Source organism: Sinohyriopsis cumingii, chromosome 13, assembly GCF_028554795.1.
Source record: "Sinohyriopsis cumingii isolate HCF-2022 chromosome 13, ASM2855479v2, whole genome shotgun sequence".
Classification (NCBI taxonomy): Eukaryota; Metazoa; Mollusca; class Bivalvia; order Unionida; family Unionidae; genus Sinohyriopsis; species Sinohyriopsis cumingii.
The window spans coordinates 4493959-4519809 of NC_142973.1; the positions used below are offsets into that span (position 1 = coordinate 4493959).

The 25851-nt window shown below is 37.8% G+C and overlaps 1 protein-coding gene across 2 annotated transcripts in view; it reads left to right on the forward strand.

Moving 5' to 3' along the window:
* The first annotated feature begins 345 nt into the window (after window positions 1–345).
* Window positions 346–25851, forward strand: part of LOC149784870 (uncharacterized protein KIAA0930 homolog) — a 45829-nt gene continuing 20323 nt past the window's right edge. For both annotated transcript variants that reach the window (XR_016425322.1, XM_089978444.1), the window contains exons 1-3: window positions 346–618; window positions 7956–8113; window positions 18292–18396. Coding sequence is in view for 1 of the 2 variants with exons in the window: in XM_089978444.1 (XP_089834570.1) it covers window positions 489–618; window positions 7956–8113; window positions 18292–18396 (393 nt within the window). In the remaining variant the exon portion in view is untranslated. The remainder of the gene's footprint in view (window positions 619–7955; window positions 8114–18291; window positions 18397–25851) is intronic.

The following is a 25851-nucleotide window of genomic DNA, read 5'->3' on the forward strand; positions in this document are numbered from 1 at the left end:
ATGCTATATATTGTTTTTTAGTCAGTAAAATAACTGATTGTTGAATAAAATGCTATATATTGTTTTTTAGTAAGTAAAATAACTGATTGTTGAATAAAAATGCTATATATTGTTTTTTAGTCAGTAAGATAACTGATTGTTGAATAAAAATGCCATATATTGTTTTTAAGTCAGTAAAAATAACTCCAAAGAGCTGGTGTTTCTTGTTATGTATGCAAACTTCGACTTAAAATTTGTCTATTTCGACTTGTTCTTTTTTTTAGATCATCCCATGACTTCCCCACTGTTAAGGTCATTATACATAACTGCGCTTCATTTGACACTCCTTGCATTTACAGAGTTATCTTTAACAATACATATTATTTGGGAGTTAATTCCAGACTGAAATAAGGACTGCGGCAAGTTTATGTTATCGAACCTTGTTCGCTTGGAAGTTTCGTACGAAAAAGAATCGTCTGCAAACCGGATGTTTTGAGGAAATAGCAAACATGGCTGACGAAGAGGATGGTGAAAGTCAGGAAGGAGAGAAAACCAAACCTAAATCATCGTTGCGGCGAATGCTGTCAACAGTCAACAAAGAAAGAGCAAAAGACAAATGCCTCTTTTCAATATCAGGGGGTAAACATTAGCTCTTAAGTTACGTAAGCATGAAAGTTCATAAACTATGAAGTCCCTAAGAACTCGCGATATCTCTGTTCGGAAGGGCAATATACAACAAGTAGGTCTCCGCTTTTTTCTTCTTCTGACCGCGGTCTAGGAAGATAGATGGTTCTTTATTGAAGCTATTCAAAGCAGGTCATCAAGTTAATGTTTTGCATTTATTTTCTTCAGTCACAGATCAATACTATTAACACTACGAAAACTTTGATTCATGGTAAATAAGATGTGAGATCAGAGATGCTCTGTTTTCGACGGAACTAAAATTAGCGATACTCAAAGCATTTTTAAGTATTAGCTTTTTTATTTTCCGATGTCAAATTATTATACATTTATGTTTCACCCACATACGCCATGAACTGATTAAAAATTGAAACCTAATAACATGTAGTCAAAATTTCCGACATTTGAACATCAGCATTTATTTTTATAGTACCATAAACTAAATAAATGTGTGATAGCCATACATTTTTTTCAAGTGAATCTAAAATACAGTGAAAATATATATGCCCATGTTTTTACTACCTAGGATAATTTGGCAGTAAATCATTTTCGTTGTACATACGAATTTACCTTATATTGATTTACTATGTAATCAAAACATAATCTACACAAATCAGAGATCATAAATTTGTGTTTATATTCATTGTTCCAATTGCATGCATTCTTGTACATGAAAATTGAGTAGTAAATTAAAAGTCTAGACAGTACTTGACAACAGTCCTCCAGGATATGAAGGGGTTAGTCCATAGGTTGGTGCTGACAATTGTCATTTGAACAGTCCAGAAATTTATATTTCTTAAGCAGGTGATCAGACATAATAAAATTACATATCTAGCATTTGATAAGTTACGATTTTGTTATGTGGTGTGCCATGCCGATTTTGGTAACAAAGTTTACATACATTAAAGTACAAGTCACATGGGTCATGTATGCATATTTACACATTTTAAATTAAATATAAATTGTTCTTTTAAAATTTAACACTAATTTTCTTTAACCAAAATCTTTTCAATCCTTATGGACTTTGATAATGATGGCCATGTACTAAACTTGGGTCAAAATAAGAGTGCATCGAGTAGATTTGTATCAATTGAGGTTCGTATGAATTTGTTTATCAATATGCTTAGCTTTCATTGTGTCATTACAGCGAGCAACATTCACTCAGGATTATACTGGATCACACCTTTAGGTTCATTTTGTCCAAAAATGTCTAGGTACTTTAACAATGAATTTGCCGTATGTACCTCTTGGGGCATCTAAAAAAAATGGCCTTCCAAAGGAATATGGATGTATACGAATCCAAATGAAGTGAATACTTGCCACTTAAAGATATGTTTAATCAAAGTCTACAAAATCACACCCATTACTGAAATAAATGGTGTTGAATGCCTACTTGACCCTTGTGACTTGTACTATAGCAATGTAACATAAGTTCAAGCCTTTCGAATGATGCCACTAACTATATGTACTACTTCTGTCATGTTGGTAATGCATCTTCTGTTTTGGATTACATGCCTGACCCACTTAATTCAAAACTCAATTTCAGGCAAGGTGCAGCAACTAAAATTTTCAAAAATATCTTCAAAATAGGTTAAAGTGATGCTCTTTCTAAAAATATGTGTTGAATGGGTATTTGGCCAGACAATAGAATCAAATGGAATTAAAAAATTTGTCTTTCCTTTACTCACCCAAAAATGTGAGCTAAAATTTTAATGAGGCCAGATATGCATACTTTGGGGTTTGGGGAATTACATAAAACCAATAATTTCATGCAAGACATTATCACATGAACACAGGGTATGGTGCAAAAGAGACCTGTTTTGATGACTGGTTCTAATGTTCATTTTAAAATAAACTACTTAGAGTTATCTTCTTCTTGATTAAGCATAGCTACTAAAATTATGGCACGTTTTAATCCAGTGAAGAAGCATGATCCATATGGATACCAGACTTAAAATATCTCGGTCTTTTAATGTGAATTGCCAAAACTACTCTTTTAGAGGGAGACTTAAGAAATGACAAAGATATAAACACTGGCCATAACATTCAATGCATGAAATATACTTCTTTACAATTTCTTTAATAGTTAATTGATCTGTTCATTATGTTAATTGAGTTCTTACCAGTATCCTGCACTCAACAAGGTGTAATAATTGCTTGATGCACAAAAGGACATGTTAAACCACGTGTCCACACATCAAATAAATTGGTGTGATTATTGTGAAAACAGTCTTCAAGTACATTAAACTAACCTGGTGTACTGCTCAAAGCACTTATTTTATTTGTAGTGATAACAAAAAGTATAGGGTCTCCAGCTAGTATTGACCTGTTGGAAAAGATTGTGCTTGCCAACTGTAGGAATAATCTAGAATTATTCCAAACAATGTGTTTTAATATTTATATCATTGTTCATAAACATTCAATGCATTGTGCAGTGACAGTTGTAATCATGTGGATATATTTGCAAAGTGTACAGCTAAAATGGATCTAATAATGGTGCACATGAACTCACTTGTCATCAAGGTATGTAATCCAAGGGATGCTGTCATGCTGTGCCATGCTGCTAGACCAAGAAATAGACAGCCAGAAACTCTACTTTATGGGCTGGAATCTGATGATAATAGACAGCCAGAAACTATACTTTATGGGCTGGGATCTGATAATAATAGACAGCCAGAAACTATACTTTATGGGCCTGGATGTGGTAATAATAGACAGCCAGAAACTATACTTTATGGGCTGGGATGTGATAATAATAGACAGCCGGAAACTATACTTTATGGGCTGGGATCTGATAATAATAGACAGCTAGAAACTGTACTTTATGGGCTGGGATCTGATAATAATAGACAGCCAGAAACTGTACTTTATGCCATAAATTATGGGCTGGGATGTGATAATAATAGACAGCCAGAAACTATACTTTATGGGCTGGGATCTGATAATAATAGACAGCCAGAAACTATACTTATTGGGCTGTGATGTCACAATAATATACAGCCAGAAACTGTACTTTATGGGCTGGGATGTCATAATAATAAACAGTTGGAAACTATACTTATTGGGCTGGAATCTGATAATAATAGACAGCCAGAAACTATACTTTATGGGCTGGGATGTGATAATAATAGACAGCCAGAAACTTTACGTTATGGGCAGGGATGTGATAATAATTGACAGCCAGAAACTATACGTTATGGGCAGGGATGTGATAATAATTGACAGCCAGAAACTATACTTTATGGGCTGGGATCTGATAATAATAAGATACAGAATATAAACATGAACATTTAACTTTCCATGAGTCTTGTTCGAGTTGATGCTAATGAAAAAAAGATTCTGAATTAGAAACTTAGCTGGCATCTATTTCATTTTGGCAAAAAAAATCCTAATTTCAAGCCCTGCATTATACCAAATACCCATCAAGACCAAAATCTGTTTGGAGTCCTGAATAATTCCTTTTTTAAGATCATTTTTGTTCCCAGTAAACTTAAAACCCTCAACTCTGAATACCGAAACAAATTTCAAGTCCAAATGTAAAATTTTACACTTAAAAAATCCCCCAAAATAAAAACTCAAGTCAAACTTGTAAAATGTATTTTAGCTGCTAAATTCCTGCCAGATGCTGGAACAGATTAATTACACTTAGCAGGTTCTGTAATAGGCTAATGTGGAAAATGTCTCAAGAGGTTAAAACAAGACTTGACCTGTGTACGGATATAGAGTAGGGTTGACAAAAGGCTAATGTTAAGTCTTTGCACTCAGGCTTTTAGGTGAACCTTTTAAGAAAGATTATGTTTATCTGCTTATTTCCTACTTGTGATTGATGCTATTTATTTGCATTAATGATCAATAGGACATTGTTTGTTGTTTTCATTAAAAAGCAGAGCTTTATTAACCAATCAAGTTACATCACCAATATGTTTTGCTAACAGACACAAATAAAACTGTATTGTGAAAGCCAGATTCACGTGATTGATTTTCAGTGGAGAAAATTCATTACATATGTCTTATTACCCATTGCCGTCATTTGTCTTCATTCATGTGTCAAGATGTCAAAGTGATTAACTAATTTTGAAGATTGTAAGATTAGTCAGATCAGTGAATATCAGTTGGTGTCATTGAAGAAACTAGTTTAAAAATTTGTCATAGTAACATTACTGTTTTTGATATTCTTAAGAAAATCAATTTCTACAAGAATTAATTTGAAAACAACAGTGCTTCAAAAAAGCATTCTTTCAACAAGTTGACAAACTGAATGATCTTGTGTGGCTATGATTTTCCAAGCTAGGACCAAAAACATTAAATCGTGGTACCCTGTTCTAATATATATATATATATATATATATATATATATATATATATATATATATATATATATATATATATATTCATTCCCCCAATCCAGTTGTGAGTCATTCTAATGGAAAATTCCATTAAATTGTAAACAAGTTGTTTCTGTAACCTTTTGAACCCAAAAAGCTTTGTCAACATCTTATTTACAACTTACCACAGATAAAAGTTAGCTTTGTAAACATGTTATTTACACATGATTATTATCTTAAAGTAAAATCTACAATCATGGACGAAAGTTAAGTACACATCATAGATACACATAACAACTATAGTTTTAGAGCATCTCACTTGTTGATAAATTACGAGATTTTTTTTAAAAGATCACATGGTTTGTCATTTTGTTGCTAGATGTACTCTTCACAGGCTTGCATTGAAGACCAGATTAGGGCAATTAAACATTTTTTCTCAAGACAATCATTTCAAAATATTATAGTGTATTTCAAATGGAGCCATTACATGCAGCCATCGAATATGCATTCACCCTACTCCGTTAAAATAAGAGATACAGATTGTGATAATTCAGCTGGGTGGGACATCATACACGGACAACACAACTCACTCTCAACATTCTCACTTTTGTTACACTCATTGGAAATCAGTGTTAAGTAATGCTGATGAGCCAGGTTTCTTTTTGGCTAAATCTGTTTTAACATCTTACTTTCTGTGTGTGCTGTTATTTGACTAACAATATTGTCCTCAGTTATTTCCTTCTCAGACAATTTTATTTATTTGATTTACACAATCTTAATTATTTCATCTTTCTCATCAGCCTAGTTAACTTGAGATGGAATTAGTTTGATAAAAAAAACTTTGATTTTGTGGGAAAATGCCAGTGTTTTTAAATTATGGTCTGCAATCCTATAAATATTTTATGGTGAATTGCAGTATATGTTTCAGATAGTGTATTGGTATTCTGCTGTTCAATGGTGTATGATGTATGGGCAGGAAGCACAAAATATGATTTTCTGTCTGGCCAGTTTTATGAGTGACAGAGTGACATAAACTCTGTGCCCATCATAAGAAAGTAATATATGTTGATCATTGGACAACTTTTACTCCAGACAGATCCATTCACAGTGACTGGATTACTGGTTGGTCTTTCCTCATAATCTTGACAACTGTTACTCCAGACAGATCCATTCACAGCAACTGGATTACTCGTTGGTCTTTCCTCATAACCTTGACAACTCTTACTCCAGACAGATCCATTCACAGAAACTGGAAATACTGGTTGGTCTTTCCTCATAATCTTGATCTGGCATTACAATCTTTTACTTCACTCACAAATCATAATTTAGTTCACTCATTAGCAACATGAGTTTTAAGCTGTGAAGATGCTGTGACCTGTTGACCATCACATGACCAAAGGTTAGCATGTGTGATTTGGATTTTTAATGTAGCTTTAAAAAAATTTCAGTCATATCACTATGATGTCTGCAGTGTGGCAGTTCATAGTGATGTCTAGCACTGGGGCATCATGCCACAGACACATAGCATGATGTTCCACCCAGTCACATTATCCTGACACCAGGCTGATCAGTCCTAACACGAACCTCTTAATGCTGAGCGCCAAGTGAGGTAGCTGTTAGTGCCATTTTTGTAAGTCTGGTATGACTTGGCCAGGGATTGAACCTACAACCTCCCACTTTCGAAGCAGACGCTCTAACCACTAGGCCACCGGAGTGGTCATCCCAAAGGTTAGCAGAGCAGAAGATGCTACTGTAGCTTGGATGCTTTGGAGTGTAAATTTGTTGTTATCATCGAAGGAAAAACATAAATTAGATTCATTCTGCTGTGTCTAAGTAGCAATTTTGTTTTTATTGTGTGCAAAATGTTTTACAGAACTCTTGTTTCCTCCAAAAGTGTCATGTAATTTTATGATTATTGGTCTGGTGTTTTTGTTTTTGAGGAGATTCCTACCAGAGATTTTGGATTTGTATTATAAAGCTGCACACTTCAAATCCTGGCACTTTTAAGGTCACCATTGGCTTTATTGTAAAGATTAATAAAAATGCAAGAATTGAGTTTTAATTATTTTGTATAATCAGTTACAGTACAAACCAATCTAGAAAGACATTTCTTTTTTAGAGAAACTTGTAAGTTCAGAATAGTTTAAGAAATGCTGTATAAATGATTACAATAATATGAGCCTTTATCTTGTAAGCTGGAATCTTCTGCAGACTGGCCACACATTTTTATATGATTAAGCTATTGTCATATCAGATGTCACTGGATTAGCAAATTAAGTGTCCAAAATCTGTCTCAACAGTTGCAGGTGGATGAAAAGTCTCATTATATAGTTGCATTAGCTGTCCCCTCTATATAGAATCCAGTGTAGAGTAACGTGTATCAAAATGGTTGTTTTGGTACCTGACTGTTCTATACAACATATATCAAGGTCAGATGTCATATCGATCATTTTAATATAAGCTGGCACATACCAGTAGTTACCTGTCTCTGATGGTCATCTAGTCATATGCCAGTTCCATGACTGAACTTTATTAATTGGGTTTACTGTAATTTTCTTTGAAACAAATACTTCCAATACTGTTAGACTCAGAAAAAAAACCTCCCAAACTTTTTGTTTCAGAAGTAATTTGTCTTTACTTGTGAATTACGTTCTTTCTTAATGCAGCGTATGATACATTAATTCTGGCATGGAAGACTTTTATTGTGCTTCAGTTCATTTCCTTTGTAGTAAGAATATTACAGGGCTTCTTTTGAATTAATTCAGTGAGTATCAATAATATCCCAGGACTTGTGCTTGCATCAGTCATGAATCTTAAACCCAATGATAAATGAACCTTCTCTGGCAACAATAGAATCCCTTCCCCAATTTAAACTTTTTATTACCAATGAAAATGTTTTCAGCAAAACCAGGAAAATTGATATTATTGAAAATGAGTGAATTCACAGTCAATGTAATTTATTAATTTCAGACTTTGAGTTGGTAGACACTACAAGCAGACAGTCTTGGACAGTTCTGTTCTCTGAATATTTCCTTGATGGATCAAGATCTCCAGATGATACCTCAGATGACATGCTCTTTTATGTCCGAAAGGAGGAAAGCAGCAGTGGTAGGAGTATAGTTCTTAAGGTACTGCTTCGTCAATTTATGGTACATAAAGGCAAATCTATTATATGATAATGGTCTGCTAATGCATGAATGTACCCATGTATATAATCAATGTGCCCATCATGAATCATCATCATCATCATCATCATCATCATCATTGGTGACTCGGTCTCGAAAGACCATGCGAATAGCGCCCTTGGGGTGTTGTCTGTCTCTGTTGGCAACGTCTGCTGTGGCTGTGCAGGCCTATACGTGAGTGACAGTCCCTACTGCAGTTGGTGCAGACATACTGGGAAGTCTGCGTTACTGTGGTTGTTGTTGCGTTCTTCTTTCTCTTACGTTTCTCTGCCGCCAACTGGCCTCTCCTCGCATCAGCGACTGATATGCCATTGTTTACCATCAGTCTCCAGGTGCCTCGGTCCTCAGCCAGCTCTTCCCAGCCATCGGGTGAAATGTTGCATGCCTTCATGTCCCTCTTGCACACATCTTTGAAACGGAGTGAGGGGCGTCCGACTCTTCTCATGCCAGTGGCCAGCTGTCCATATAAGATGTCCTTTGGCAGCCTTCCATCCTCCATGCGTCGGACGTGACCCAGCCATCGAAGGCGGCGTTTAATTAGCAGGGAGTACATGCTGGGGGTACTTGCACGCTGCAGGATCTCGCTGTGTGGAACACGGTCTTGCCAGCTGATTTTCAGGATGCGTTTTAGGCACCGTATATGGAAGGAGTTGAGCCGGCGTTCTTGCCTCATGTAGGTACTCCACGTCTCACTTCCATATAGAAGGGTGCTGAGAACGCAGGCCTGGTAGACTCGGACCTTGGTGTGCTCTGTCAGCGCGTTGTTTTCCCAAACCCTCTTTGTTAATCGAGCCATGATGGTGTTTGCCTTTCCAAGCCTTCTGTCCAGCTTCATATCAATCGAGAGAGTATTGCTGATGGTTGACCCTAGGTAGGTAAAGTTGTTGACTGCTTCCAGGGTGACACCACTGATTTTGATTGAAGGGGCAATGGTGGTATCTTGCACGCTGACATTTGTTTTTTCCAAGCTGATTGTGAGACCAAACTGCGTGCAGGCAACAGCAAAACGGTCTCCCAGTCTCTGGAGGGCTTCCTCGGTGTGGGCCACAAGAGCTGCATCATCTGCAAAAAGTATCTCCCTGATGAGCACAGCTCTCACTTTGGTCTTTGAGCGCAGTCGTGCCAGGTTGAACAGCCTCCCATCAGACCTGGTGTGTAGATATATGCCATCCGTGGACGTGTCGAAGGCTTAGGACAGGAGCAGGGAGAAGAAGATCCCAAAAAGTGTTGGTGCCAGTACACAGCCCTGCTTCACACCACTGTTAATTGGGAAGGAAGTTGAGGATGATCCATCATACAGGACTGTTTTCTTCATATCTGCATGGAAAGAGATTATCATGCTGAGGAGTTTTGGGGGGTAACCGATCTTACTCAGAAGTTCAAAAAGGCCCTTCCTGCTGACCAAGTCAAAGGCCTTGGTAAGGTCGATGAACATCATGTAGAGTGGTTGACCTTGCTCTCTGCTCTTCTCTTGGAGTTGTCGTAGGGAGAAGATCATGTCTGTCGTCGACCTGCCTGCTCTGAAGCCGCACTGTGATTCCGGGTACACACGGTCTGCCAGCAACTGCAGCCTGTTGAGTATGATGCGGGCATACACTTTACCAACAATACTCAAGAGCGAGATCCCTCTGTAATTATTACAGTCACTGCGGTCGCCCTTGTTTTTGTAAAGGGTCACAATTGTGGCATCACGCATGTCTTGGGGGACTACTCCTTCCTCCCAGCAGCGGCAAAGTAGGTCGTGCAGTGGTTTAATCAATGCTGGTTTTCCATGTTTGATAGCTTCGGGCGGGATGCTGTCACTACCTGGTGCTTTGTCGTTTGGAAGGCAGTCGATTGCTTTGCTGAGCTCCTCTAAGGTTGGCACTTTGTTGAGCTCTTCCATGGTGGGCAGATTCTTTATGCTGCTGAGGGCTGCATCAGTGACTGACGTTTCTTGGGAGTATAGTTCTGAGTAGTGCTCCACCCATCTGGCCATCTGTTGCCCACGGTCTGTGATCTTCTCTCCCGTCAGGGATTTCAGGGGAGCGACCCCTTTCACTGTAGGGCCTAGAGCCTTCTTGATGCCACTGTACATGCCTTGGATGTGTCCGGACTCGGCACTGCGCTGGATTCCTTCACACAGTTGTTGCCAGTACTCGTTCGCACACTGTCTAGCAATGCGTTGGGTGTTACTTCGGGCACTTCTGAGAGCAGCAAGCGTCCGTTCATTAGGGCATTTTTTGTAAGCTATGAAGGCTTTTCATTTCTCCTCGATTTGTGGTTCCATCCTTGATAGGTGTGCATTGAACCAGTCCTGGCTGGGTCGTTCCTTCTTGCCAAACATTGACATAGCTGTACTGTAGATGGCACCCTTCATGGCGTTCCACTTGGCTGTAGCGTCATACTCAGGCAGGTCCTGGAGAGCCTTGTTCAGGGCAGACACATACTCCTCCACCTTGGCAGGGACTGACATCTGTGCAGTGTTTATGCGAGGACGTCCTTTTGGTTTTGAGCGGTGGAGCGCGTGTGGCTGTAGTCGCACTCTGCTGCTCACAAGGGCATGGTCGGAGTCACAGTCTGCACTGTGGTAGGTTCTGGTGGAGAGGACGCTGTTAAGGGCAGAGCGCCTGGTGATGACCAAGTCGAGTTGGTGCCAGTGATGAGATCTGGGGTGTTTCCATGACACTTTGTGTTGTGGCTTACACTTGAAGAAGGTGTTTGTGATGCACAGGCCATGGTAGGTGCATAGCTCCAGCAGTCTCTGGCCGTTTTCGTTGGTCTTTCCAGTGCCATGATATCCGAGGCAGGTAGGCCAGGACTCCTGGTCCGCACCTACTCTGGCATTAAAGTCGCCGAGGAGGAATAGTGGTTCATTTTTGGGGCATCCTTTGATCTGTTCGTCCAGCTGCCCATAGAACTGATCCTTCACGTCTTCTGATGACGTGAGGGTTGGGGCGTAGACACTGATGATGTTGACAGGACCTGAAGTAGTGGTGAGGCGGATGGACAAGAGACGCTCAGTGCCCCCTGTGGGAGGTTCAACCGAGGCCAGGAGATTGTTTTTGATGGCAAAGCCCACTCCGTGCTGACAGGGCTCCTCAGGTTCTCGACCCTTCCAGAAGAAGGTGTAATTTTCCTCTCTGAGGGAGCCACTAGAGGCGAGCCTGGTTTCCTGGAGGGCAGCTATGCTGATATTTAGTCTGGTGAGTTCTCTATCGATGATGGCCGTCTTTCTGGTGTCGTCCACTTCTCTGAGGTCGTCGGAGATGCCTGTACACATGGTGCGCACATTCCAGCTTGCAAATCGAAGAGCTGGAGTCTTCTTTATTGGTTTCTTGTTTCTTTTGTCTGGTGTGGAATTACCGTCTGCTTGTCATGCTGAACAACACACTGAGCTCCAGACACCCACTGGAGCAGGCAGACGATGGCGGGTCAACACCTTATTGACCGGGGGCTGCCCGGCTTGAGGCGGGCGATAGTTGGCCAGTGGGACACGATGATCCCTTCCACCGTCAAAGCTGACCCGTGGCGCCCCTTCCCTACGCCAATCGGGTGGGACTTATAACCCGTAAACTGTCAGCTTCCGTGTTGTTTCCTCACTCAGTAGCGAGACTGGAGTGTCCTCTCCAGGGCGCAAGCCTGGGCGTGGAGTATGGAGATCCTGGGCTGCCCAGACGTCAGGATCCCCCTCTCGTCCTTGCTGGTGGGGTCCAAAGGAATGCTGAGCATGACATTTGGCACCAGTTTGGATGCAGGAGCTGCCGGAAGGAGGTCGTAGTCGACCCCCAGCCGCCTTAGGGGCTCCACTCCTGATTTTCTGTCTGGGTTTACTCCCATAGCCTTTCCTTCTCCCGAAGATATCCACAAGGCAGTGGAGCCATAATCCAATGGATGGGACTTGGTTGGTTTTGAATCAGAGTTTCCTTCTCCTAGATGAACTGCCTGACAAGGCTAATGAGCTTCATCTGCCCGGGTTTGGAGTCAGAGTTTCCCTTCTCTTAGACTGGTTGCCTGCCAAGGCTAATGAGCCCAGTCTGCCCACCCAGTTATACCGCCGGGTACTCGGTCGCGCCACACAGCAGGCTCTGTTAAAAACAGGGGGCACCGCGTGAAGGTGCTGCTGTGGACACAATAGTGTAGGAGAGGCCATATGCAAGTAACCTCCTGCCCCGCAGAGCGAGACAGTGGTCCTGCGGCGATCACTACACCTGGGAAGGAGAGGCTATGAGAGATGCTTCACTTTCCTTTGGCAAGCGGGACGTCAGGCCCAGGACACCCCCATCATGAATATGGCATGGGTAATTTAGTGATTGGTTTTTTTCTCCATGCCACATTTTTCCATGCAATGTGTTGAAACTGGCAGATAATATTGACATGTAAAGTTCACAAATGCTTTGTCATGTCATGAATAAATTATTTTTCAGGTCTATATCCTTATTGGGTGTTAAATATATTAGCATTATTCTTGTCTGTGTGAATTGTCACACAGCTTTTCATGAATTGCTCAGAACTTTGTAGACAAGATTAACTTGTGGGCAGCTGTACACGATTCATTTCTTATACTCTGATATTCTTTCAGAGTTATGTCCCTTTTGGGATTTTGTAGATATGCTATATATGATAAAATCTTAACCAATAAGCAACCAGTCTCACAGCTGTTGGTGAATAGTCTTGAAACTAGGCAGGTGAATATGGGGTATTAAATGTAATTACTGTATTGTTCTTGTATATACAACTTGTTCCACAGACTTTGATGAATTGCCCTGAAACAGGAGAGACATTTTATTCATGAGATTGACTTGCCCACATTTTTCTTTCATTAGGCTCAGATGCATTTTTCCAGGGTTGTGGCCCACATTTGGAATTAAATGCATATAATGTAAAGAGAATAATTTTTGTTCTTTCAACAGGTTTTGATGAATTGCCTTGAAACTCTGCAGGCATTACTGACATCTGGTTAATATGCACATTCATTATGTTTTGCTTTGATCTGTCCAGAATTATACTTCTTTTTACTAGTTATGCTATTCATGATACTGAAGAACTTGTGAAATAGACCATTGTCCATCATTTGTCGGAGCGTTAACATATGTTTCTAGCGGGCCCAAGTGGTCTAAAGTGCTATCCGTTATGGATCACTGCATCTCACCTCTGTCTGTGTGGGTTCGAGTCTAGGATTCGACCAATGTGGGTATGTGTGAAAGCTTGTCAGTAGCTTCTCGTGGGTCGGTGGTTCTTCTTGGGGTTTTCCAGGGTTCTTCCTCCATCATTAATACTGGCCACCATGCATAGCCGATCGTGTGCTGAAAAATGGCGTTAAACGCAACAACAACAAAAACAATAACATAAGTTTCTTATTCTTACTGCTCCTAAACTACTTGGAGGATTCCCTTGAAACTTCACATACATTATTCCCGTGATGTTGTTTGTCCTAAATGACATTGTTGCTGCTCAGATATCCAGTATGATGGACATAGTGACTATTTTGAAATATTGTATTACTACTCCTGAATAGATGGTCATATCAGTGTGGAATTTTTCATTAAAATACTTCTTATGATGTCTAGATGGTCCTAAATGAAAATGGTGCTGATCTGAATATGGCTACCACATTGTACGTCACAGATGAAATGAGTATATCCAGTATGACCACTTGTATATCCAGGTGATTTTGCATCTGATTGGTTGTGCTTGTGACCACTATGGAGACCATATTTATGATCCATTGTTGACGAAACTTGAATTGTATGTTGATAACCACTAAAATCTTATTTAAAAATGGGCAAGATTCATGCATACTAATGAGTTGATCTTTGACCTGATTGGCTGAGCTAGTGATTTCTGATCTGATTTTGATTAAGCTTGCAATATATGCTTGTATCAAACAAATCTTGAGTGTATTAGATAATGAATAAGATTGATGCATTTTAATGAGATTAATCTACTGTTCTATATACCATATTTCTGAGCCATTTTTATCAAACTTGGGATAGATTCTTACATTTTTAAGATCTCTCGCAGACTCAGCAATGAGTGATATCTGTGCATACTAATGAGGCCATCTTGCAGCTGATAAACATAGCTTTTTACTTATATCGAAGCCATATTTGTGATCCAATTTTGAATATATGCTTATATCATCATCAGGGATGGTCCTGGCTTTTAAAAAGCTGTCGCCAAAAAAATCACCAACCTCAATATTTGGTCGCCAATTTTCAAAAAGTGTCGCCAGATCAAGTAGTGTACATTTTTTCAAGTGTTAATTTAGTCTATTAATGTAACAGGCAATGAAAATTACAAAAGATGGGTAGTTAATACTCTAATTACAACAAGCATTAACAAAATGTTACACAGTGTTACATGAAGATCCGTCGCGATTTTAGGGCTGCCTACTTGTTGAATGCAGTTTCAAAGTCTAATTTTTCACACCTGTACATGCTGATTCTCTTTAAATTCTCGAGAGATGAGATGCAGAGTTTATTTCTGATGTCAGTTTTTATGAGGTTCATCTTACATGTTCACAGTCTACAGTGCTGACAGGTGACACCAGTAGTCTCTCAGCAGCCCCCCTCCCCTTATGGCTAGCTTCACAAAGCTTGTAGTGAATTGCTTCCTAATTCCCAAGAATGATCACTGAATGTTGTATAAATTTTCTCGACAAGCAAAATATGATCTCCATTCCCACGAATGAAACTTACACGAGTCAACACCTGGCAATATTAGACCGTATATATAAGCATAAATTCACACCCAGTTTAGGGATTCTTTCACTCCTGTATTTTGCATATTAATGAGGTGATCTTGCATCCTATTGACTGGACTACTTACTTCTAGTAAAGTCATATTTTTGTCTAGTAAAGTCATATTTTGAGAAATAAATAATTGTTATTAATTATGCAAAACTGTTTTTTTGTGCTATTTCTTGTTGCGGAGTTTAAGTCTCTGCAGCCGTAACATGGATTGATAACAAAAGGAAAAGATCAATGAGTAAAATGCTGCACTGGCGACAGATATAATTGTGACTGAGATTTTTTTCCATTTGCTTTGTATTTATACGCAGTAGTCGGTACTTCAAAGGTTATCAGTTTTCTATGAAGGTTCAGCAAAACTATTATATTGGTATATGTAAAAAAACACAAAAACAACAGAAGGATTAGCCATTCAATTAATTGTATCTGTTCTATTCGCGTCTTCAGAAGTCGGTCAGTTGTAGGTATAGTTCGGTAGCATGACTGACAGTATCACAGCATACAGTACTCAGCCCAGATGTCAGCATAGCAGATTATGATGTAACAATACACTGTAAAGATGGGGTTGTCAATACGAACAAAGGATCATTTGTGTAACAGATTGATTTCAATGCATTGCTTAGTCAGGTTTGTGGCTTCCTTTCGTTCTCCCTTTTAATGTATCCAGTCCAAATCCATGATTGTATGTACAAATTAAATAACCAAAAAGTCTGTCGCCAAAAATATCGCCAGATGGGATATTTTCGTCGCCAATAAGGAAAAAAAATCGCAATTTGCGGCATTGGCGAAACCCAGGACGATCCCTGATCATGATCTTGGACTGTTTCAGTAATGAGTGAGACCAATACATATTAATGAGGTGATCTTGCATCCTATTGACTGGATTACTTACTTCTAGTAAAGTCATATTTTTGTCTAGTAAAGTCATATTTTTGTATCGGTTATTCATGAAGATCACGGATGACCTTAATTATGAGCACGAGACTGCTTATTAATTATGCCTTCATCTTGGAAAAAGAATTTTTATGAGGATGTAGTAAAAAAAAAAAAAAGGTAAGATCAACCTGATATAAAAGTTGGGAGATAGTTTACATAAGACATGTTCTTACAGTACTACATAAGCCTGCATAGTCTGTTACAGTCTGTTCTTACAGTACTACATAAGCCTGCATAGTCTGTTACATAGTCTGTTCTTACAGTACTACATAAGCCTGCATAGTCTGTTCTTACAGTACTACATAAGCCTACATAGTCTGTTACATAGTCGGTTCTTACAGTACTACATAAGCCTACATAGTCTGTTACATAGTCTGTTCTTACAGTACTACATAAGCCTGCATAGTCTGTTCTTACAGTACTATATAAGCATGCATAGTCTGTTCTTACAGTACTACATAAGCCTACATAGTCTGTTACATATTCTGTTCTTACAGTACTACATAAGCCTGCATAGTCTGTCCATGTCTGTACTACATAAGGCTGCATAGTCTGTCCATGTCAGTACTACATAAGCCTGTATAGTCTGTCCATGTCAGTACTACATTAGCCTGCATAATCTGTTCTTACAGTACTACATAAGCCTGCATAGTCTGTTCTTACAGTACTACATAAGCTTGCATCGTCTGTTCTTACAGTACTACATAAGCCTTCATAATCTGTTCTTACAGTACTACATAAGCCTGCATAGTCTGTTCTTACAGTACTACATAAGCCTGCATATTCTGTTCTTACAGTACTACATAAGCCTGCATATTCTGTTCTTACAGTACTACATAAGCCTGCATAGTCCATTCCTACAGTACTACATAAGCCTGCATATTCTGTTTTTACAGTACTACATAAGCCTGCATAGTCTGTCGATGTTCTTTGTCTTTCCCACATAATAACTTCATTTCTACATCATTACAATTGTTGAAGGTTGGTAAAAGAATAAAAATGATTTAATGCATAATAAAATCAGTTCAACATAACAGACCTGAAGCAGGCTTTTTGGATTGCTCGCACTTGAGATAAGGAAGGAGACTGTTGATGGGGGTGGGGTCAAAAGGGCAATGGTCAGGGTCATTGACTGAAAGAGAAAAAATGGTTTATGCAAAAAGACCTGTTCTTGACCATGTGCATTTACCAAATTTTGTAGATGACTTGCACTTGTGAAAGAAAGAAGCCAATTGATTTTGGGATCAGAAGGTTAAAGGTCAGGTTAGCATTTTTGTTGATGAATTGTACGAAAACTTGTTAGATACTTTTTAAATAACATAAACATTTGCATATCATTTTGTTCTTGTGCTCTGGTACCTTTCCTGAGTAACACCAATTGTTGGTTTTATCTCTGTGTACTATATAGTGATACATTTTTTATTGGCTTATATTCCATCATCTTTTGATGAATAACCCAAAAACCTTTATGTACATTTTTGCGTTGGCTTCTGTTCCATCAGTGTTTGATTAATAGCCCATAAACCTTCACAGATATTTTTTACATCAGGTGAACATGTTTTGTTCTGATTTGATGTTTATTAAAAGTGTTTAACCCATTTCTTTTTGTGCATACATGCACTCTTCTGTTGCATGTTCATACATGCATACAGTCTGCCTGAATTATGGTTCTTTTCTACCTGCACCCTTCATTCAGACAAGAGGTGGGTGGATAGGTATATTTTTGGACATGCCTCTTGTTTGAAAGTAAATAATTACAAATAAATTTAGTTTTAAAAATAGTTCTGGCTGAGAAACTACTTTAATAAATTTGGTTTTTCTAGTAGTTCTGCTTTGAAGCCACTGGAAAGAATTTTAGCAGAGATAGATATTCTGCTTTAACAGGTCTCATCTCAGATGTGTGTAGGTCCTGAATTTCTTAAGGTGGAAGCTGTGTTCATTGATACCCTCACCCCCTTTCATTCCCCCCTCTCTCTGTTCCCTCTTTCACTTTTTAGGACAGATTATTACATGGCATATCTGTCAAAATGTTGGAAACCTGTTCATTTGATGGAATTTATTACTGTAGTATGACAGTGTTATTGTATTTTGATATTGTTTCCATGCATTAAAACTCTTATGTGATAATAAAGCTTTTCTTAATGAATAAAACCGACAGACAAAGTCAGTATTTTACAATTTATGCAAATAATTATAATCAGACGTGTTTAGGAATTAATGCCACAGTAACTTCCTTTTAAATGAATTCACTATTATTTATGAGATTCTGATTTGTATGTGTTTTGTGGTTTCTACAAAATCTTGAATTTCAGAAATTCAGGAAGTAATTATCAGTCTGTGTATACAATAGGACCCATTTCACAATTCAAAAATGAAATATTTTTTTTTTTACAAAACTGCAAAGTTGATACCCAGGAAGATAAATGAATTCAGAGTATTTTTCTTTATTTACAGCCTAAAGTTGAAGTCTACAGGCGAGATTCCAAGAAGCTTCCAAGACTTGGAGAGACCTCAGTTGACTGGGAAGAAACTGTATATTTGAATATTATCCTTCAGCAGGTAGAATTCACAAAACTGCGACAGCATTCATCATTTTATCAAGAGTAAAATGTTTATAATATCAGAACTTTTAAGGCTTTTCACCAGATTCTTAATTTGAAGAGATGATTCATAATTTTGGTAATCTTACCAAATGTCTCATGCAAGGGAATACACATTAATATTGCCCTCTTGAGTACAGCCATCTCCATGGAGACTTGACATAAGACCACTCGCACCCTGTCTGGCACATATTTGCACAGTGTTTTCCCCAGCCCATTAAAAATCTATTGAACCCAGTACATTTTTCATGTTGACTCTTAGACTGCTGACACAGCTTTTGAGCCAGGTTTTATCTTTACTGCCCAGTGTTTTCCAGTAGTTAGCAAGACTCCTATTTGCACAGTTTTGTATGCTTAATATACCAACTTATATATTATGATTGATATGATGTATATTTTATTTTTATTGTGTGTTTAACTTTTGTCCATGATTGTAAGTTGTAAACAGAATGTTTAGATAGCATTTGAGTTCAAGGCCAGTTTGGTTTACAGTTAGACTAGGGTTTCCATTGTAGTTCAGTTGAAATGTGGATACACCACTCCCTCGATAACTCACGCACATCGGGGTCCAGAAACATCGACCGCACTATAAGTGAGGCGCGAGTTATCGAGGGTCCTATAAAATAAGCCCAAAACCAATAAAATGATTGACAACATAAAGGAAAAATAAGGGGGGGGGGAGGGTAGGCAGATAATACTGTTGAATACTCACTTTATAATCATGCTGAAATTAACTGTGAATAAATATCTCTTCATAACGGTGTACTTTATTATTTCCTCATAGGGCAACATTAATTTCAGGATAAATTACAGTATATTGAGGCGATCATCAAAAACATTATTCCACGTGGTTTCCGTTCGCTTAACATGTGTACCACTTTACACATTGTGTACTACGTCACTAATTTTTATGTTGAATTGGATACATTCTAGTTTATTGTTTGATCCAAATTAGACTTTTTTATATACAAAAGATCGACTATTTTCGAGAAAAAGTGTTGATCGAACGATAGATAGATTTGAATGCGATAGAAGTAAAATGGAAAACAAAAAAAATAAGGGTTAATCAGTACTAACATATTTAATTGGTCTACAAATTTAAAACAACATAAATTAGAACAAGTTAATACTTGCCATTTGTGCCACGCTTGACAAATATCGATTCACTTTTTGAAAAAATCAGTTAATTTTTTTGTGAGTGTTACTCCTTGGTTTCTCTGCCGCCGAGCAAAATCCCTCAGATTTCTCAACTGCATGAGCTTTACGTAGTCAACATTTTGGGTCTCCAGCCACCTTATGGCAATATCAAAATATTTGATTGCTTCCTGTGCAGGGGGTGGGGGGTCCAACATCTGCGTCTGCATCACTTTCAACACTTGTGTTACTCCATTTAGAATCGTCTTCTGCTGCAAATTTGTTCGTTATAGAATTATTTATTGTTTCATCTGACATGTATTCGGCTGTGGGGCAATCATTGTCAGCACAAATCCACTCCTCCATATCAAGAGAAACGCCCATCTCAGGACCATGAGTCTGTACGAATTTCTCACAAACAGCCTCGGCATTAATGACATCAGTTTCACTGAAACCTTCGAAGTCACTATCATCGTCACTGTCTCTGTTACTGTTTTGCTTTACGTCAAAGGCGGCTCCAAGACCCTTAATCCAGCACCCCAGGTCTCTTGTCATCGATTTTTTTAAAATGCAGCAAACACTTCCCCAAGTCGTTGATCAAAACAAAGCCGGCATGTAATTAGGTTCTCACAGAAGTACTCACGGGTTTCAATGTGACGGTCGATTGACTCTTTTCATGTTTTCAATGAACAGAATATGTTGTGATTATAATGTTTTCAATGAAACGGAATTAAAGGATTAGAACGTGACTTTCACACAGGAAGACGTTTTATTGGTGTTTACTTCATTCTCTGTTGCCACCTGTTAGCATTTACCAGACGTTTTCATTGATCGCTATTTCACCAGACTGTTTATTTACAGTATACTGTCAACTATTTATCATAAAAACTTACATGATATATGATATCTTTAATCAGAGGTCTCGCTAGGATTTTAAAACTGGGTCTTTCTGCCTCTGAATTCAATCACTAAATATCAGTACATTTTCTCACTTGGCCACCAGTCAAAGCCTTTGAACTAGCCGCCTAGCTGTTGCATCATGTTTTTTTTTTGTTTTTATAATGTACTCTTATAAAATGGCAACATGTATGTACATCAAAGAGTCTTTCAGTCACTGAATTCTGTCATTGTAAATATCAGCACAGTTAACTGATCAACACATTTTCCTACAAAGCAGATGGCTGAAACAGGACTGGCAAATCTTTGAATGTTCCCATGCACCTATTACATGCGTACGGAGGACTCCCGCCTCAGTGATTTTCTGCGTCCCAGATCAAAAATTGGCGTCCAAATACGCGTAATTAAGCGTTTTCGAGATCTCTGAAATTAATTCTTATTTAGAACTTGCAAATTTCAAAATATGGATTATATTTTTACAGGCATTAATCACCATTTTCGATGATAAAACGAGAAATGTATCAAGGTTTAATTTATCAATTTTTATCGTAATTTTTTCATGTTCAGCATATTTTAAAGATATTTTAAATATATTTTCTCTGGAAAAAATCGGGAGCCAAGATAGACACCGCGTTATAAGAGGGATCGCGAGTTATCTAGGTGCGAGTTATCGAGGGAGCGGTGTAATTAGGGATTTGTTAAATGATTCCTATTTTAGATCAGTCTTTGGGAATCTGTTTGTAATCAGAGTTTATAGCTGCGTTGTTGAAATCAGATATGATTCACAAGAGGAATTATTTATCTAAAATAAGCCAATTGACTTTTGGATTCATTTGAATTTATTCTGAACAGTTCTATATTTTTGGACTTGAATTGTGACATTTATGATCATGTGGAATTTAATTCACAATATTGTCTTTTGAATCTTCATTTTGTATTATAAAAAAATAAATTGCTTGTTGATTTTACTTAAATTGTTGGAGTCACTTTCTCTGTTCTATCTTCAGTTCAGATTGGATGATTTGGTGGTCCTCTTGACACAACCAGGCTGGTAACCAAAAAATAGGTTAGTAGTCTGTCAGTAATCAAAGAGTTGTCATTAGTGCACTCTCTTCAGTAGACAGTTTGAAAGTAGTGGCCATGCAAGATCCTGTTTGTGCACTCAAGCACTACTTGAAACTCACAGAGACCAGCCGTTGCATGTGTGAGCACCTCTTTCTTCCAGTGAAAGCAGGTAAACAGGATATCATCCCTCAAGTCCTTGCTTTGTGGCTGTAATGTGTTATATGCTCAGTGAAAGCTGGTAAACAGGATATCAACCCTCAAGCCCTTGCTTTGTGGCTATAATGGGTTATATGCTCAGTGAAAGCTGGTAAACAGGATATCACCCCTCAATCCTTTGCTTTGTGGCTATAATGGGTTATATGCTTAGTGAAGCTGGTAAACAGGATATCACCCCTCAAGCCCTTGCTTTGTGGCTGTAATGGGTTATATGCTTAGTGAAGCTGGTAAACAGGATATCAACCCTCAAGCCCTTGCTTTGTGGCTATAATGGGTTATATGCTCAGTGAAAGCTGGTAAACAGGATATCACCCCTCAATCCTTTGCTTTGTGGCTATAATGGGTTATATGCTTAGTGAAGCTGGTAAACAGGATATCACCCCTCAAGCCCTTGCTTTGTGGCTGTAATGGGTTATATTTTCAGTGAAAGCTGGTAAACAGGATATCACCCCTCTAGCCCTTGCTTTGTGGCTGTAATGTGTTATATGCTCAGCATACTCAGAGGTCTCACAAGATGAGAGTTGTCTCATGAAGAATAAAATTCTTGAGATTAGAGTGATCTCTCTGAGCCTTGTGTTTGAACATGATGTTTTGGTCCAAGATATATTAGAGGCTGCATGCTGGCATGCAGTGTCAACCATCTTGAGTTTTTGAGATTTAGCTTCACAGAGACAAGCCTTGAATATGGTAGGTATGGTGGTAGCAGCCCAGATGACCATCAGACTTGATTAAAACAACACAGCCTATCAGCCTAAGAAGATTTCAGTATTTATCTTCTTAACCATATGTAAGGGTAACAGATAAAGTGACCCTAGGCTGTGTTGCTTATGTAACTTGGAGAACAGGTTATCATTTGCATGGTGAATCCAGCCTTCATTCCCTGGAACGATAACTAAGATAGAGGTCAGATGCTCAGCATTCCCTTCTATTAACTATTCTCCTAACGTAATGTGATTGGTGAAATTTATTTGAAGGAGAAAGCAAATGTTTATGTATTTTTGTTGTTGTTGAGAATATATCCCCAATCACATTACTTAAAAACCCTCCCAACCACCCTGCCATGTCAGCATCTTTAGTATATTGCTCAGCTTAAAACTAGCAACACCAGGTTGTGGCAAGGGTAGATAATGGCAAGAGTTATTGGTCTTTGTCTATATGAGAGAGAGACAGAAAAGATGATTTTCATCTTTTAGTATGCTGTATTTGCAAGGTAGCAGGCTATTATTCCTAACATAATGCGATTGGGTAAGTATTATCAGAGGAACATAATTTACTTAAAAATTTGCTTTCATCGTCAACCTAAAAAATCTTCATTCGATAACTAGGAGAGCTTACAAGAAGATAAAGATCAAAAAAACAGATATGTTAGAATTTCACACCCTCTTTAATTCGCTCCAGTTTAAGAAGTTATATTAAAAGAAAGAACAAAACCATGGATGTCTGTTGAAATTTGGGAAAAATTATACATCGTCATTGTACATGAAGGAAAAGCAAAAGCAATGGTGATGTGTAAAAAAACCCCATTTATTGCTAAGTTAGAAATAAGTGTGAAGAGGTATTGGAGAGGCAAAATTAATTAGTTTTGTAATGAAGTTGAAGAGAATAAAAGCAACCCAAAGAAATTATGGTAACATTTGAATTTGCTTAGTTTCAGTTCAAAATAAAAAGACAGTGCTGTTATTATATTGACTATTAATGGTATCAAGTGCCATAGTCTCTGTGGTATTACAGATAATCTTAATAATTTCATCACTAATGTAGCATCTACTCTCATGGAGAAAAACCTCACAGTCCTCAAATACATTTACAAGATTAGCATTTTAAAAGTAAGAAATATTCATCCTGTAAGTGACAGTTTTGTTGACACAGAATCGAGTAACCATGTAAAAGAACATGCCTTGAATGTATCACAGCTAAATTTTAAAGGCAGTGCCATTGTTTTAACAATTCCAATTACTTGAATGTATAGTTATCTTGTCTTTATCAAATGTTATGCATGATGAACTGAAATCAGCTAGGCCTTACCATCTTTACAGTAAGGAGAATAGGACTAATGCAAACAATTACAAGCCTGTTAGAATGCTTGGCATTATGTCCAAGATTCTAGAAAGAGTAGTCTTTGTTCAGGTTAAAATCTTTTGAACATATAATAACTTTCTTTATGAACTTGTGGGTACATTAGTAAGCTTTCCAGTAGCTTCTTGTATTTTGGTGATTCTTCCAGGGTTTTTTCCGGGTTCTTCCTCCACCAGTTATACTGGCTGCAATGTATGGTCTATCTTGTGCTGAAAAATGGTGTTCAACCTCATGACAAGAACAACTTTATGAACTGCTGTTGGGCTTTATGGGAATATACTTTACTGATATGCGTTTGATAACATAATAATAGGAACAGGCACCCAAAGTTTTCTACACTGGAATGATCAATCTGCAAAAAGCTTTTGGCACACTGAATCATGACAGCTGTTAGGATTAGGAGTTTATCTGCTGAATGGCTTGAATTCTAACATAGAAACAACAAATTGTTAGTATTAACAATACACAATCTGGACCATGGACAGTATAAAGTGATTTACCTCAAGGTAGTATTTTAGGACCACTTCTTTTGTGCTTTGTGAATAATGCTAGCATAAACTCTGTAAAATGTACCATGCCTCAAAGTCTTGCTCCCACAGGATTCCATTGAAAATATGTTTTTAGTTAACATATTTTCGGACATGTGGTAGAACAGTTTTCATTAAACTTCAAGATGTCATAGTTGAGTATGTATTCAAAAAAAGATACCCTACAAGAAATCAAGGCTAGTATTAAACTAAGATGACCATCTCAAAGCAATTTCTATCGAAACAACTCTCAGCTAGTTACATTGTAATAGTTCTCTAACAAAGATTCATCTTCATAGTAAACTAGTTATGCCAACAACTCTTTCTGTATTAAGATCTTGTGCTCTGTGAATTGAATTTCGATACAGGTATTGTTTGTATCAAATTCATTTGTCAGTTAGAGCCATGTTTCTTACATGTATTTATCTTTTTGAGTCTAATGTAACTTTCTATTGCAGTTTTCAATGTGTGATGCACAATCTAGTTTTGGTACAAGACCTATATTGAACTTTATATGCATTAGTGTGTTTTTGGTCCTGGTTCAGACATAATGTTTATCATTTTTTGTTCTACTGTCTATAGGTTCATGACCAACATTTAAATTTGTGAGACTAACTTTTTCATATTTGTGTTTAGAACCCAAACTGCATGTGAGCACTGCACACTGAACACTACTTATGTCTCACACACCAGGGTATGCTTATTTTAGTCCGCATTAATTTAGCATTAATTAAGAAAGCAAATCTGTGACACATACTGGTCACACATTGGCAGATACCATGTCCTTCTAAATGTAAATGTTTGTAAGTTGGGGCTTGTGATAAAGGTTTATCTACTATTTACATTGATATCCTTGATGTTTTTACATTATATTCACTCGGGGTATATACTTTCATCAATATAAAAGGCAATATGCATATGTGCATGTTTGTAGGTATGTAAGTATATATGTATGTATCTGTGTGTATAGTACTTTGTTTATGTATGTGTATATATTTATATAAGTGTAGTCACTGCATTCATGCAAGATCAACTTAGAAAATTCACAAATATATGCTGAACAACTGTTTAGACATTACCTTGAATTTGTTCAGTAATTACATTCTGAGAATGCAAAGCCCTTGTTCAACAAATCTTGTCCATCACAGCATAATCCATTTTAAAATGATTGCTCAGTGCCAATTTTGTCAGTACTCATTGTCAAGATTGTCAGTACTCAGTGTCAAGATTATGTCAGTACTCAATGTAAAGATTATGTCAGTACTCAGTGTCAGGATTTAGCAACACAATCATTTTCATTTTGTACTCAATCTGTTCGAATGCAGCTATTTTTTCTTATTTGTTTTTGTTTGTTTGGCACTTATGTTTTCAGTATTACCTGGCTTACCTCTTCTTATGGTTCATTTGTACAAGTAATGCTCACGTGCATTTAGTTATTTTCCATGCACTTCTATTCCCTCAATTAGACTTGCAGCTGCAAATGCACTTGCAAATTATTT